Source organism: Hippoglossus hippoglossus, chromosome 15 (assembly GCF_009819705.1).
Source record: "Hippoglossus hippoglossus isolate fHipHip1 chromosome 15, fHipHip1.pri, whole genome shotgun sequence".
Lineage (NCBI taxonomy): Eukaryota > Metazoa > Chordata > Actinopteri > Pleuronectiformes > Pleuronectidae > Hippoglossus > Hippoglossus hippoglossus.
The window spans coordinates 24,011,329-24,027,685 of record NC_047165.1 but is presented as its reverse complement, the minus strand read 5'-3'; the positions used below and the strand labels follow the sequence as shown (position 1 = coordinate 24,027,685).

At 40.6% G+C, this 16,357-nt stretch overlaps 1 protein-coding gene across 5 annotated transcripts in view; it reads right to left on the bottom strand.

Annotated features, from left to right (window-relative positions):
• The window catches only part of ltbp1 (latent transforming growth factor beta binding protein 1), a 122,894-nt gene that overhangs the window by 70,245 nt on the left and 36,292 nt on the right, over positions 1-16,357 (bottom strand). For all 5 annotated transcript variants that reach the window (XM_034608295.1, XM_034608294.1, XM_034608297.1 and 2 more), the window contains exons 4-5: positions 16,101-16,252; positions 3,798-3,965 (exon numbers count right to left, since the gene is read on the bottom strand). In XM_034608295.1, coding sequence (XP_034464186.1) covers positions 3,798-3,965; positions 16,101-16,252 — 320 coding nt within the window. The remainder of the gene's footprint in view (positions 1-3,797; positions 3,966-16,100; positions 16,253-16,357) is intronic.

Below are 16,357 nucleotides of genomic sequence, written 5' to 3'. Positions count from 1 at the left end.
GAAACAAACAGTCCGTACAGGTGAGAGACCATCATCATCATCATCGATCAGCCAATTGTTTTCTCCACGTTTCATGAAACCAGTGGCTGGAGACCACAGGACAGACTCTTCTGTGCTTTTTGGATCATCTCTGTCCTAAAGAACTAAATTTAAAAATGTTAAACTGTCCAAACCCTGTTAAATGCATTTCCCAAGCCTTATATTGTCAATTTAATATCAATGTGAGGCCCCTCGTGTCATCATGGTCTGTGAGCAAGTTGAAACAGATCCAACCTTTCCTTCTACTAATTCATAAATCAACACTCTTCCCTCTCCCCCTCTCTCATCAGGTAAGTGTGATAAACAAGACAGGGGCGATTTAGTCTGCCTTGTCTCTTTAAACTTAATCTTAGCGGCAAATAAACTTTCATCTGCCCAAGTCTGCACCCTGTCACAGGGACGAGGAAGACAGAGTAAGAAAGGAAGGAAAGAAAGAAAGACTGAGGGCATAGGAGGAACGAAGCGAGCCTGGACAGGCTCTCGAGTCTGAAGCTCTATTTATCCACCTCCGATCAGACCCAGGTGCAATGTGAAGAAACTGTTTTGCAGGTTCTGCAGCCTTCTCTTCCGCAACATGCAGGATCACAATGTCAACAGCTGCTTGGAAAATAATGAAACATATGCCTATTTTACTGTTTTTCTATTTCTGATTGACAGAACCTATAGCTTTTTACTTATGCTGATATGTTAAGTGCTTTGGTTTATGGTGGTTTATTTAAAATCTCCTCTAACACTGAGCCACTACAGAAAAGAGTGACATTAAAGTCCAAGGAAAACCCGCCTCAGTACTGACTGAAGCAACTGATGAAATCTCTGGATATAGTTCAGTACGGCTACATCATAACTGAGGTACAAAGTGAAATAGGTTTACACTATAATGAACAATATACTGGAGTTGTATAATGTACTCCACCATACAAATAACTGCTGAATAATATTTTACAAGAAACATTAGCTTTTTATTTCCTAACAGCAAAGTTTTCCACTTTAAACGTCATAGCTCATTTTCCACAAATACAAATTTGTCAGGTTTGTTTCTGTAAAGTACAGATTTTGATCGAAGGATTAAATCTGAAATGTTGCACAAAAATCAGGAAATGGACGTAGTATTCACTGAACAGAGATGTCCTGCTGTGATCTTTTTTTCTGTGGATGTCAGTTTTGTTCACTCTTCCATCCGGGATCAGATTCAGGCTCACACACATGCAGATGGATTTGAGTAGTATCCATTTCCAATCAATTAATTACTTAGGTTCACAGTTTGCTTTCACAAGAGCAGTAAGAGGCTAAAGCATTGCTAACAGGTGTTGGGTGTGCTACCCTTCAACAGGCTTCTGGATGTTCAGCCAATCAGAAGGGCTCTTAAAGAGGCCTGAGCTATATCACCTGTTTCAGTCAGAGGCTCAAGTGAGCGGCTGCATAAAAGGTAGTCATAAGGACTTTGCAAACTGTGAATCCTACAAAGCTGCTTTGGTGGAGTCCTAGAACTATGAATTAGCATACACAAACACGCACACACACAATAGTGGCATGAGCTCAAATGAATCATAATACATCACAATACAGGTCATAATACATCCTTGGTATAGCAGAGGACAAAAAAGCACTCAATTCTGTTTTATGACTGATGGTAAACCATAGAAAATGATCCTTCACTCTGTCTGAATAGAAGTGAATAAAAAAAAAAGTTTAATCAAAAGGCAAGCTTTGCACATTTTGGACTGTTGTGTGACCACCTCCTCAGAGGTCAGAGCAGGAGGAAGACGTTTGGTCAGTGGTCAGTGGGTCAGATTCACAGGTCAAAGTTTGCACATATTGACTTTTACGCAAAAGCACTACAATAATTTAAATATCTTCCATTAGTGAATCATTGCAAATCATTCCTGTAAACAGAAGAAATCATTCCTCCGTTAACAACGGTTAACAACGGTATCGTTTTTTTCTTTTCTCTCTGAGCCAATGTTACCCCAGGTATACTAATTTGTGAAGCTGAGTCACACAGGAATTCATCTTGTTCTGCTCCTCCCAGGTTCTTGCATATGTCAGGGCCAGAGACGCCAATCAAAGGACTGAGGCAGGTTCAGACTTGTTGGGTTTGTGCGTCACATTAAAGAAACACCCATGAGCTCCATTACACAGGAGCTGCTTCATGATCGCCTCAGATAGCTACATTATTGTATACATTGAGTGAGAGAACATTTACTCCCACTTTAATCATGTTACACATGTCACCCTAGCATTATAGACAATGGATCTGGCCTTTATGACACAAGTGAGACAAATGGGTCTTATCTTATATCCGCTGCAAAGTCACACAAAGCACAATACAAGTTTTTGCTAGTTTCAGACTGACACAGATGCCTTGACCATGAGCTAAGATAATAATGACTTAGTTGAACAGCCAGAGAGCATGACACAAGACAGCAGAATGAAGCCCATTTACCAAGCAAAAACAGCACGTTCAAATAACTTCAATTTCAATGTTTGTATCAAGTCAAGCGCCCCTCAGTGACCTTTGTCTATTAATATCAATTTCCAAAAACCTTTAAGGCCTTGACTTTTATTCTCAAATTCATAAACTTTCCACTGACAAACTGACCTGTACGCCCGGTTTACAGTGATTGGACAGTTGTGCTGAGGTATAGAGAGGGTCTGACTGTGTCTCTTAAGCATCATTATTCTCTACGTTTGTGACTCATCTTGACAAGGAGATCAGACACAAGTGCCCTGATGGCTCATCTGGTAGAGCATGGTACTGCAGCAGCCTGAGTTCAAATCCAGCCCGGGCCTTGCTGCATCATTTCTCTCTCCCCTGCCATACCTGTCACTTTCTACTGTCTCCATAAAATAATGTGACAGGAAATCTGGGGGACAGCAGGCTGTAGTTTTATGCACTTACTAAGCACCCCAGGCTGAAGGTCAGATTTTGTAAGTGCAGTTTGCACGACTTTGAATTAGATCACAACTGATATGTGTACAACCCTGTACACCATATACCATGGGTCATGGCAATCTTGGTTTTGATCCGCAGCCAGACGCTGCCCTATCCAAACCCAGACCTATAACCTATAAATCATTGAGAATTGTTCAGTTTTGACTGGCACTGCTTTCCTAACCCACGAAACTCATAGAACAATTGCATATGTTGTAAATCATATAAGGTGACGCCACTCAGCCATTCAAATCTATGAATTCTGATGACTCTTTGTTCCAACCGGAGTCGGTGACACACCAGGGAAAGATGAGAGATTTGACAGAGTTATGTGAGTCAGAGAAAAGTAAGAAAAGTAACTTCAAATGAAACTTTATTAAAAACAAATACCATTTCGGGCTCGCCAATAAAACCCACACATGTGTATGAGAATGGCCCTGAAACATTTCCAGCCCAGATTTAAAATAATTATGAACTACAATATCTGGACCTCTCTAATTTGAACTGAATACCCCAGGCATATAGGACATGTGTGTTTGTGTAATCCTGTTGTAGGGACCTAAATCTGTTCACAAAGTCACAGTATAAAAACGTGTCTAACTTATGTCGACAAAAAGCCCTATGACATGAATTATTAAACTTTAGGGTTAAGACATGCTTAAGACATGGGTATGGTTAGGATCAGGTTTGGGTCAGGATATGTCTCCAGGAAACGATAGTAAGTCAATGTAATGCCCTCCGAAGTCACATGTCTATGTGGTAGGAAAGTCAGTGCTGATTTCTCCTTTAAGCAAGTATAAAAGGTAAGTAAAAAAAGATTTCTTACCTACTCTGAAGTTGGGTGCTGTCAGGGTGTCTGTGGCATGGCCATTCTCACTGATGATGGTAGTGGTGTTTCCCAGCTCACAGTTGTTGTGACACCTGCCTCCAATGCAGGTTAACTTGCAGATGGTGGGTGTGAAGACCACCTTGATCCTTCCCGTATGGTTGCCCACTGTTGCCGAAAATATGGCGCACACCATGACAAGGAGGGGTAGGAAGAGCAGACGAGATCTGATTATTCTTTGATCCATCGGAAAATGTTAGATCACTTTCAGGTTAGAGCTTCTCACAGATCAGCAGGTGAGGCTCCAGTCAAAGCAACAACAAATAATCAACAAAGAACAACTGTTCAATTTGGAAAAACCTATGACAAAATCTGCTCCCGGCACTCGTATACTATCTGTTTCTCCTCCTCCTCCACTGATCATAAGTCCAGTGGCGCCTGTGAAACGTGAGCAGCAAAAAAAAAAAAAAGAAAAAAGAAAAAATCTGGGAGAGACAGAAAGTCAGCAAACAAAACTCTGGGATGCCTTCCAGTTCTTCATCACCCTGTAAGACTCTGAGAGGTGGATATTGGCATATTGACCGTACCAAGCTTTCTTCCAAAACAGACAGCGAGCATGCCACCTTTAGCCCATGCCTCTGCGTTCCTCTCTTTTCAATTTTCTTCTCATTCTTTCTTCCTCCTTCCTTTTTACTCTTGAGGTTTGTGAACATAGCACATCAAATAAAAAAAAGATCTGAAATTATGTTTCTTTGAGTCAAGACGGAGATCAAGACATGATCGCAGTAGCCCTTAGAAGCACTGTAAGACAAAAGCGTATCTACTCGTCTCCCCGTGTGCTGTGTCTTCCTCCCCACCCTCATAAAACCCAGCCCTCAGAGCAGATTCAAAAGAAGGAGAGAAGAGTGAAGAGTACTGAGTCCTTTCTCAAAGTACAGTGAAAGGATTGTGAAAATTGTAAAAGTTTGAAGCTGCTCACTGCAGATTATTACATTGCATGTTCTATGCATTAATGGAAATACCGAAATTATATACCTAATGTATGTGATGTATGTATTTAGTTAATTAATCAATCAATCCAATTTTACATGTAAAGCCCATATTCAAAAATCACAATTTGTCTATTAAGGCTAAACAACAAAACAATTAAACTCAATCTAAGTTATGAATGTTTAGAAATGCCATTGAGAGTTTAATTTTTTAAGTTGGTTTCTGTTTTCTATACTTTTATCTTAGAACTGGTGATTTTTCGACCCATTTGATTATACTTCTGTCAGTGGTCAAATCACAGACTCGATATTTAAGAACCAAGTTTAAGACATGGTGTTTAGGTCTCTGACCATTTGTTACTGTTCGTTTAAAAAAGTGACTTTTTGGCAGTGACTTACTGGTCTCAGTTTATCATGAGAGACAAGTTTAATCAAATCCAAATATTTTTGGAAATATATCTGTCAGGGCCCTGACAAAACAAACTTGTGCTGAGAACAACTTGTTGACGTTTTGACCTAAAAGATGAATTTGACACACTGCACAGACATTCTGCGCTTCTGTGACATCAGACTAATAAGACTATGTATAGTGTGTACTCTGAGGAAACACCTCATCTTTCAATAACAAGCCAGTAGGCTTGCAGCTATCTTCCAAAATATCTACTATATACTGTATATGTGGTTAAGGTTTGGTTACTAAGACTTCTTCGAAAGTTTGAATTTATCCTTGATCAAGTTTAAGAAGCTACCCAGTTGCACTGTTGCTGCAATGTTGAATTAAAGAAACCACACATTGTCTGTTGTTTAAGCAGTCATAATTCACACAGCCACAAAGGTTCACTTGTTAGGTAAAAAGTTCAAAGTTCAAAGTGTTTTATTTGTCATATATTCAGTCCACTACAATGGGAAGAGAAGGATCTGTGTGTTTGGGTGTAGTCCAGGGTCGTGTCAGGGCCAGTGAGCGTTATACAGTCTGAGGCCGGTGGATAATAGCTGTTCCTCAGGCTAGACGTCCTACATTTCACACTTCTGTACCTTCTACCAGAGGGCAGAGGTGTGAACAGTCTGTGTTGGGGGTGGGTGAGGTCCTTAACAATGGAGCAGGCTCTTCTGTGGGCTCTGCAGTGGTAGATGTCCTGCAGAGAGGGTAGTGATGTACTTGTAATCCTCTCAGCAGTCTTTACCACTCTCTGCAGGTGCTTGCGGCCCATTGCAGTGGTGCTCCCATACCACACGGTGATGCAGCTGGTCAAGATGCTCTCAATGATGCAGCTGTAGAAGTTGCTGAGGATCTTTGGTGACATGCCGGATTTCCTCAGCCTCCTCAGGAAGTACAGCCGCTGTTGTGCTTTCTTGACCAGCTGGGTGGTGTTTAGTGTCCAGGTGAAGTCATCACTGATGTAGACGCCCAGGAATTTGAAGCTGCTCACCCTCTCCACCTCAAGCCCATGGATGAACAATGGCCGATGAGTTCTCCTTTCCTTTTTCATGTCCATGATCATTTCCTTGGTCTTGTCCATGTGGAGTTTGAGATTGTTCTCTTCACACCATGTCACCAGACTTGCCACCTCACGTCTATATGCTGTTTCCACACTGCCGGAGGTCTCGTAGTTGGTGTAGAATTAGTTGAGCTGTTCAGGCAGGGTGATCCCTGTGGTGTTGCCCTTATACTCTATGATGTGTTGCAGACCCAGCCACATCCGCCCGGCATCGACAGTAGAGTCGAAGCTGTCCAGTTTCTCCTTGTACTGCTTTTTAGCATCTTTGATGGTTTTTCTCAGTCTGTACTTGCTGTTTTGTACTCCATCTCGTCCCCTGATCGAAATGCAAGAGACCGAGCATGCAGCATCTGACGTACCTGACTGTTCCTCCAGGGCTTCTGGAAACTTCCTGACTTGTATGGTGGGCAAAATGTTATCAATGCAGGTGCTAATGTACCCAGTCACACATTCAGCGTACTCCTGTATGTTGATGGCAGAATCCTCCAGTCTGGCTGCAGCTTTAAGCACATCCCAGTCTGTCTGTGAGAAACAGTCCTGCATGATGCTCTCAGTTTCTGAAGACCAGAGTTTAACTTGTTTACTCACTGGGTTTGTTTGTTTGAGTTTTTGTCTGTAGGCTGGGTATAGGAATAGGGAGATGTGGTCTGAGAGTCCAAAATGGGGGCGGGGGGCAGCTTTGTATGCACCACAGATGTTGCTGTAAACATGATCCAGCATATTCCGATCTTGTGTGGGAACGTTTACATGCTGGAAGTATTTTGGGAGCACAGTCCTTAGGTTGCAGGGGTGGAAGTCTCCTGCGACAATGAACGCAGCATCGGGGTGAGCCGTTTCTTTCTCGCTGATGAAGTCATGGAGTTTGCTGAGTGCTGCTGATGAATTAGCTCGCGCGGGAATATAAACAGCGGCCAAAAACACAGCATCGAATTCCCTTGGTAGATAATAGGGTCGGCATTTCAACAACAGCAGCTCAACGTCTGGTGAACCATGTTTGTGGACGTCTCCACACCACGAGTTGTTGACAAACACACCCACGCCACCCCCTTTAGCCTTACTGAAGGCAGCGGTGAATGGAGTGAGTCTGTAGCTGTACGGTTGATTCCGGCACTTTGGCTGACAGCCGAGTCTCTGTGAAAATTAAAGCACAGCAGTACCTAACTTCCCATTGTGTAATGATCCTGGCTCTCAGCTCATCAAGTTTGTTCTCCAGTGACCGGACGTTAGCTAGCAGGAGGCTGGGTAGCGGTGGTCGGCTAGCACAAGCTTTTAGCCTGGCATGGAGTCCCCCCTTCTTGCCTCGCTTGCGTCTCCGCCTCCGCAGCGGTCTCCTTGGGTCACCTACTTCACCTGAGCGCGGTGCTGTGGGGCCTTCACGGTGGTGGCGGTGGTCTTGTGTGGGGCGAACAATGAGGTGAAGTTCCAGAGGTATAAAACTAGTAAATGCAGAGTCGTACTGCTACCATGGCAATATCTAATAGAGCGTGCTTGTTGTAAGTCCAATAAAAAAACACACGGCGTTCAGGAGGGAAGCGAGCAAAGACGTCTGCCACGGTGGGCGCCATGATCATTGAAAAAAAGTAAACACAGGTAGTTTTATGTGGGGATAATATTAATTGACTGATTGTAAGTATTTTAAGAAGTTGGAACTGGCTCTGTAAGGATTTGGTTATGTCTCTCAATGTTCAGCACATTCATATAACATTCATAACAATCTTTGCAATGTCACAACTAAATTAACATGGTTCTGAGCAGCAGGTGCATGGCTACAGTAACGAGATTCTATATCTGAATCCTCAAAAAGCTCTGCTACTTCCCTTAACTTCACTTCTAGGCCTCTATGCACATGTTGTTGGCAGAGGTCCTTGATTGTGTGGAGCATATGGAAAGGGAGTCAAAGAGCATCCCAGCCACAATACAGCCATCAATCAACTTGAAAGAAGAAAATGTTCAGGCTGAGACTGCAGAGAGGCTGGAGAGAGTGTAGTGGGGAGGGATGGAAAACATATAAAAAGATAGAAACATATAACTATAAAAAGATAGATATAAATATAAAAAAATATATATATATATATAATATAATATATATATAATAATATATAATATATATATAATAATATATATAATATATATAATATAATATATAAATATAAAAAGATAGAAACATATAACTACTGAAGTCAGGGGGGCAATTTCTTTCTTTCTGGTGTTTTCCATTAGGCCACAGTGTTGATTTGAGCCAATCTAGGGAATAAAAGAGGCCTCAGAGCAGAAATGTGGCAGCAGATTGACTTAGATGGGGAAGAAGGGTCATTTTCTATGTTGCTCCACATCTTGACCCTTTATCAGTCAACTCTTGTTATCTTGATTATCAAGTAGCCGGATAGATTAATTGATGGCAAAACACCTGCTATTCAGCAAAGTACTACTGGTACCAGTAAGGAAAATGTAAGGCAAGGTTGGTACTAGTCTAAAAAAACCAATAGCTTGACTTTTTGCATCCCATTCTCAGAATTTGTTAGGCCTGAAGACCAAAACTTTGAAAATGAAAACAATGAAGACTTGTAAAGAAATGAGCTCAGCAGAACTCAGTCCACCCTTTTGTCTCTGTTTGAGGCAGGCGGCTTGAGACTACGTTAGACACCACTAGCATAATACATCTTCAACCAAACTGTCTAATTTGCATTGTGGGTAATGTAGGACCCAGGCTTTGGCAAGAAAAAGGCATGCATTGAATGAAAATGTATCTCTGGATCTGCTGCATTAATTAATCATTTCTTCAAAATAGTCCATCATAACTCTGACAGTGTTATAGCAATGTATATTTGCTTTTGGCCTGTATGTCATTGGCATAAGTCAAGCTTATAAGGTGGTTCAGGAAGAAGTGCCATTTTTGAATTTTAGGACAAGGTGAAGTGTTCTTACTCTTACTCTACACCATCACAGCATCTTCCTTGGTTATTATGAAGCTCAGCGTAAATTCAGTCAGGAAGACTTTACCTGCTCATTGATCAGCTGATTGTGGGCTTTTCTAAATGACCAATCAGATTCTGCCAGAGTCTTTTCAAGCCAATCATGCGGCTGCTGTCAAACTTTTAATCCCTTCTCCTCTCTTCCGCAGTCAGCCGACATTCAGCGACTTGCAGACCCCACCTCCACCGAAATCTCCTCCATTCTTCAGCAGAATCATCATCACCTCATCTGGATCCTCAACCTCAACTGATAGTGATCGAATTGGTGATCCTGTATCGTGTTGACAGCTGATTGTGGATCACGACGATGGATCCCGATATTGTCAGTGGATCATTACGATGGATTGTGGATTATGGTGGCATCTGATCGTGGTGGCAGCTGATCCAACAAGACTGCCTGATATACAATATGCCTAGCCAGATACTCTACTGACAATAACTCCTCAATTCATTAACTTTCCATTATGTTACAAACTGTTTATTCTAATCAATGTTGTAAACTCTTATTTTGCTGATGTTCTCAGTTACACGTGGCATCTATTGCACTTCTGTCCATCCTGGGAGAGGGATCCCTCACATGTGGTTCTCTCTGAGGTTTCTATGGTTTGATTTTCACTTTTAATAGGGTTTTTTGATAGTTTTTCCTTACTTTTGTTGAGGGTTAAAGGAATAGTTCACCCAGAAATGAAAAATCACTCATTATCTACTCAGCACTATGCCGATGGCGGGGTGGATGAAGTGTTTGAGTCCACAAAACACTTTAGGAGTATCAGGGGTAAACAGCGTTGCAGCCAAATCCAATAAAATTGAAGTCAATGGTGAGCTATTCTTCAGACGTAATAAAACAACAGAAAAAATATATTGAATATGGGCCATACAAACAAATTTGATTGACTGATTGAACCACCACCAGTGTCTAGACTAGGGGAATTCCTGTACTATGTTCTGCTTCACCCCCTCTTAACCCCGATGACATCACATAGGGGTCTAATACGCCAAAGACTATAACATTCACATCACTGCCTGTGCGCATGTCAATAAATGTAGCTAAAACATTGAATCAAAGTCTCTCCTGATTGAAGTGGCGATAAGGTGACGATCCTTTCTGCCGAAACCTTCAGTCAGGGCTTACACTAGAAACATTTGTCGGCGGGGGTTTTGGTAATGTGGGAGAGCCCGAGGGATAGCTGGGGGACACGGGGAATAACTTTCCCAGATGTGGCGCCAAAGCAAGTTGCAGACAGGCTGTTTGTCAAATGGGACAGGGCTGACAAAAAGGCTCTTGGCTTCTTGTTTCAGTACTTTCACAAAGTGTAGCACTGAATGCCCGATGGGCAAAAATCATCCATGGTATTTCTGTTAATGTAGCCTCATATGCTTTAAGTGCTAATTCTATTTACACAACTTGCTGATAGTGTTTGGCTGTTTTACAATGAAGGAACAATGTCTGAATTGCTTTGACATGACACACTTAGATTGAAAAAGTTACTGCAGTATCCATAGGATCAAAGAGTGGAAAGGCAAAAATTAAACCACTGCCCTATAATACTGTTTTAAGATTGAAATCACAGGTCATATTGTTCTGCTTTAACATTGAAACCAGTAAACGCAGATCTCCAGTTTGGCAATGGGAATGTGTGTTAATAAAAGTGTTAATGATGAGGTTTACAGAATGGATGTATTTGAGGGGTATGAGGAAAGTTGGTGCACCAACAGTTTCCATTCAGGACTTATCAGTCAAATAACATGTAGCACAAATCTATATTGTAATCTGTTTCAACAAGGAGATCATCATTATTATTCAAACAATTCGGCTTTTATTAATGAAGTCAATGCCTTATGTGTCTTCTAATATTTGATGTGATATCACTATGTTCTGCTGTCTTTATCACGTATAGGGAAAGGGAGATCATACAGCCACTTTATTAGGAAAAACCTTCACACCTATCTATTAATTAAATTCCAGCCAGTCAATCAACCATGTGGCTGCAGTGCAAAGTGTAAAATCCTGCAGATACATTTCAGGCTGCTTCAACCCTCAGAACAGAGAAAGAAACGTGATCTTAATCACTTTGACCATGACATGATTATTGGTATGAGAAACTCCTGAGCTTTTGAGATTTTCAGAACAGTCTCAATGAACAACAGAGAGAGAAACAAATAACATCCAATGAGCAGCAGTTCTATAGATGGAAACAACTTGATGATGAGAGAGGTAAAAGGGGAATGGTCAGACTACAGTAACTCACTCTTTACAACTGTTGTGAACAGAGAAGCATCAGAATGAATAATACCTTTTATCATCTACCACAGCAGAGACCACATCAGGTTCCACTACTGCCAAGAACAGGAATGAGGGTAAGATCAGAGTTTAGTATATCAGCCAAACTAGAGGTCTTCACGGATACACCTGTGCGGGTTTGGATCAACATTATACAATTAGTCGTGCCTGGGTCGGGTCATGTTTAATTAGCGTGTGTGTAGACAGACTAATTGTAAAAGGGTCTACAGTCCTAGCTATCTTTATAATACTGCAACAAAACTGCAAGACAGGAATAACAGAAAAACTAGCTGTATTATTTGAACTTTCTTGGGGGATGGACGATATGCATCACAGGCAGGCACAGGGGGAAATGGTGTCATGTTTTAGGTAAGACACAAAGTTTTACTTTGACACATTATGAATTAATGTTCTTTGGTTTGGGTCCAGCATTTCTCCTTTCTGAGCAGGATATCAGAGCAGGATATCAGAGGAAAGTTTCCAACATCTTGTTGAATGTATGACACCTAGAACTGAGATTGTTTGATAATAAAGGGAGGAGCTACCTAGTGTTATTTATGTGTTACTGATTAAGTGTTTAAAAATGGTATTTAGGGTTTCCAAATGCTGTTTCCAATTTGGATCCAGATCAACACCCAAACAAATATTTAAACTTTTGACAAAATGCTAAGTATTCAGAAGGTGTCACTGTCATATTTTCAAAGTTTTAGTATTTGCACCAGTCAAACAAGTATAAGCCTGCGTCTTTTAATGGTTGTTTTTGAGTGAAAGGATCTATGTCACTTCAGCAGTTAGTATGTCAGAGTTAAACATTCAAAGAATATTGTGGGCTAGACTTAAGTTACATATTCATGTTGAAGCTGAACTTAAGACCCCATTTACACAGGCGGGTCAGACAGCTATCTGATCTCATTAAAGCAAAGTGTGCATGCATCCAAGAAGTTTTCAAGAGGGATTGTCTGAACCACCTCTGCAATTTGAGATCCATTCTAGCCAGATGTTCAAAAGGTGTAAATGCAGCTGTCTCTCTGGGATACAGATACAATCTTTATTCCGCAATAGTGTAACTATGTCTGTGTGTGGAAATATATACTCATTGTCAGATTTTCTTACTACATCCATTGTCAGAGTTCTATGGCAGCTAAAGTTACACTAAAATGACACTGAAATTAGCTGCTGTTCTCTGTCTCATTTAAGCAACACGGTCTCTATCAAATACAAGACACACTGAGCTGCTGGAGTGTTTGTATGGTCCCTGATCAACCACTGAATAATCTGTGTGAGAGAAGGAGGGGCAATGGAGACTATTACAAATTCTTCTTATTGTTCTTTAACATGATGCATTTAAGTATTTGTGCTAGATATGTACAGTTCGTTAATGCACGCTAAACTGTTAATGTATTTAAAGCGAGTCTTACTTAGCATGAAGCCCAAAAAAATAAAGATATGTGGTGTAAATGTATGTGTTTTAAATCTCATCTGGACACGAGACACTGGACATCAGATATGTAAATGTGAATGAATCTGATACATAATTCAGATGTTTTTTGATTTGATGGATACGCATATGTTTACTTTGATGTTGACTTTTCTTTCACTGACTGAAAAAATTGAACCTGGAAAAACCACTGTCAACCTTTCAAGGCAAGCAACTGTATCATTTGACCAGATCCTGTTCATGTGGAAACTATAAATTTGTAGTTACACTTGGTAGATATTTGATACAATGTGGACAACCAGTACAGGCCTGGACAGTAATTTATAGAAAACACTTGCGATTCAAATCAAAAATGTTGATCAGACAAATTGTAATTAGATATTTTTGTCACACTATGGTGAATTCTGTGGTCTCTCATTTGGAATGGAGTACTGCTTCAGTATAAACACCCATGGAGTATCTAAGGCCACACTCTGGTGAGATGGCACTGTACACTTTGACCATGTAAAGTGCTTCAAATAAGGCAAGTCTTGAAATAAGACAAGCGTTGCTATATATTTATTTGGAAGCCATATATAAAACCAGTAATTTCTCTCTGGTTTCCCTACAAATGTACTGTGTATGTGAATGATTTGGAAATTTTGGTGGCTGCCCTCTCCCCGCTGTGTATGCATCTGTGTCCCATTTCCCTCTCTAACTTTGATGTCTCACCATTTCATTGGCATTTACATACTGTTAGCTGAAATTAAACTGAGCCAAAGAGGTTATTTTGACGTGTGGCCAGGTCTGGGTCTTCTCGAGCACTGCAAAGCCAAGCACTAACACGGTTCTGTCTGCTGACCTCCCCATTAATAACCCTCAGTTGGTCTGTCTGGCTGTGGCCAGAGGCATAACCACTCAAACTACAGTCTACAGATTCTTTGAAAAATATTGACTTATTCATAGATGCATACAGGAGTCTGACGCTCGATTTTGGCCTTGAATTTATGACAAGCCGCAAAATAACAAACCACAAGCTTGTGAAATATGACCGTTGTTGATCTGTAACAGTTGCCAAAGTTGGTCCAATTTTTTTTACTTTTCTCTTTAAATGGTTTGTGCAGCTCACATATGAAAAGTGTCTCATAAAAATGTGAGTGCATGAAAACAATGGGATCTGCCTTAAGAACCTATGGTTCTGTTCATGCTGACAGACGCACTCATTGCTTATGGTTTCTCAGCAGAAGCTTACTTGGAGTCCAACATGATGGTTCTGTGTCTCTTTGCACTTTCCTCCATTTTGACACCCAATACTCAGGCTACCTGGACCAACAACCAATCTCACTCCCACAGCAGAACCTATAAAAATATTTTTTGTGTCGGCTTCAGTTCATCTTTGGAGAATGTATGTTAATAAATATACTCCACCTTAAAGTTTCAGTGTGTAGAATTTAGTGACATCTAGTGGTGAAGTTGCATGTTGCAGCTGAATACCCCTCACGTCATCCTCCCCTTCCGAACATGAAATAGAACCTGTGGTAGCCTACAGTTTTCATGAATACTCAAAAGGTGTTTAGTTTGACCAGTCTGGGCTACAACAAGAAACATGGCGGCCTCCATAGAGAGGACCCCCCCTGATGTAAATATAAAGTATTTCAATATAAAGGGCCCATTCTAGGGTAAATAAAACAACAATTTGTATAATTTAGATGAAACACACTCGTGAAAACATCACTATGATGATTTTATATTAAATTTCTGTCAATAGATCCCTTTCACCTAAATCTTACAGACTGAACCTTTAAGTTTCAGCAGCAAAATGTAAAGTAAAAGTCCAGGTTTAGTTCCTGTGACTGATATAGTATTCTATAATGCCAGAGGAAAGAAAAAAAAACACCAGTTCTGATACAAATCTGTTTCAGTTTTCAGACAATTCCTCTAATCTATTGTTGTTGGTGAGATATTAGGTCATTTGAACATTTATTGAAATGAAACCATGTGAGGAGTTTAGAAGGGAAAATCACTACTTGGTGGAGCTAGAGTCTGCATTGTTTTCAAACAGCAGGCAATGCTTAAGTCTTTATGCCATTACTGCTTGAGCTGCAATTTGAACAAATCCTGTTATTACCCAACTGCAAGCTCCATAGTCTTCCCATTTTGTCAGTGTCAGAGCAGATGTGATGAGTTGTGTGTACGTGTGTGTGGTGTGAGCATTTGTGGACAAACTCAAGTTGAAGGTTTTCCTGCAATTTCAATGATTGCTTCCCAAGAATATACAACTGTTTACCAGGGATTCCCAAGATTCCTCACTTGGCCAGTTCTCTGAGCTTGATGCTTGCCCTGCTGAACAGCACTCTGCGCTACTGCTCTGACTCTAGATGGAGAAGTGCATATCTGATTGAGCCACTTACTGAACTATTTCAAAGTATATTTGCAGATGTTGCTTTTCTAAAAACTTTCTTGATATGAACTACAAATGTAAACTGATGTTTTGTCATGAAAATTAATAAGATAAAACATTAAGGTTAAAATCAAACAAGCACAACTGGACTTGATAGTAAAAGATTTTTCCTCTCTCATCCATGAGTCTTCTTCAGTTCTGACTGACTGCTGGACCTGGGTATTCAACATTATTAAGGCCAGACATGCAAACAGGCTCATCAGTACCCCTGACTGTGGCCAACTACTAGAAGGAAGGAGTAGAAAGCAGAGCCCTGAACTCCTTCAGAGGAACAGAACTGAGCCACTGGTTTAAATATGTGGACAACACATTAGTTAAAATTGAAACCCAGCAAGTGCAAGTCTATGCAGAACACATTTACTCAGTGGACACCAAGATCATATTCACACAAAAGGGTGTCAGCGACCACAACATTTTGGACTCTGCTGTACACAATTAATGAGACAGGAATTCAAAACATGTCTCCTTTAGTATTGTTTATGTTCTACAGTAAGTCAACTCAAGCAAAAGTAAGAAAAGTAATATTTGACAATGACACAAGCATTTGTGGCTATCATGCATTATGTATCTCAAACTTGAAAAATAGTTTGAGAGAACCACAGGAAATTGCAGACTAATGGGAGAAAACACATTTGAAAATAACTTTCCAAACCCATTATGTAGAATTTTCCAATTGTTACTCACCGTGGTAGGGGTTGTGTCCGACTCTTAGGGGGATTGGTCTCTCTGGTTGGGACTGAACATGTGTCTGTGTGTGTGTAGTGCGTGTGTGGTAGTATTTGGGCTTTATAACATACTGCTGGCTCTGAACTGGGTGCATGGGCATGGACCGGATGCTGTAGGGAAAGAGTGGAAACAATTAAAATAAATACAGAGTTCTGAAAAAGAAATGGCAAACAATGCATGTATACATAGACAGCACAGTTACTTTAACAAAACAA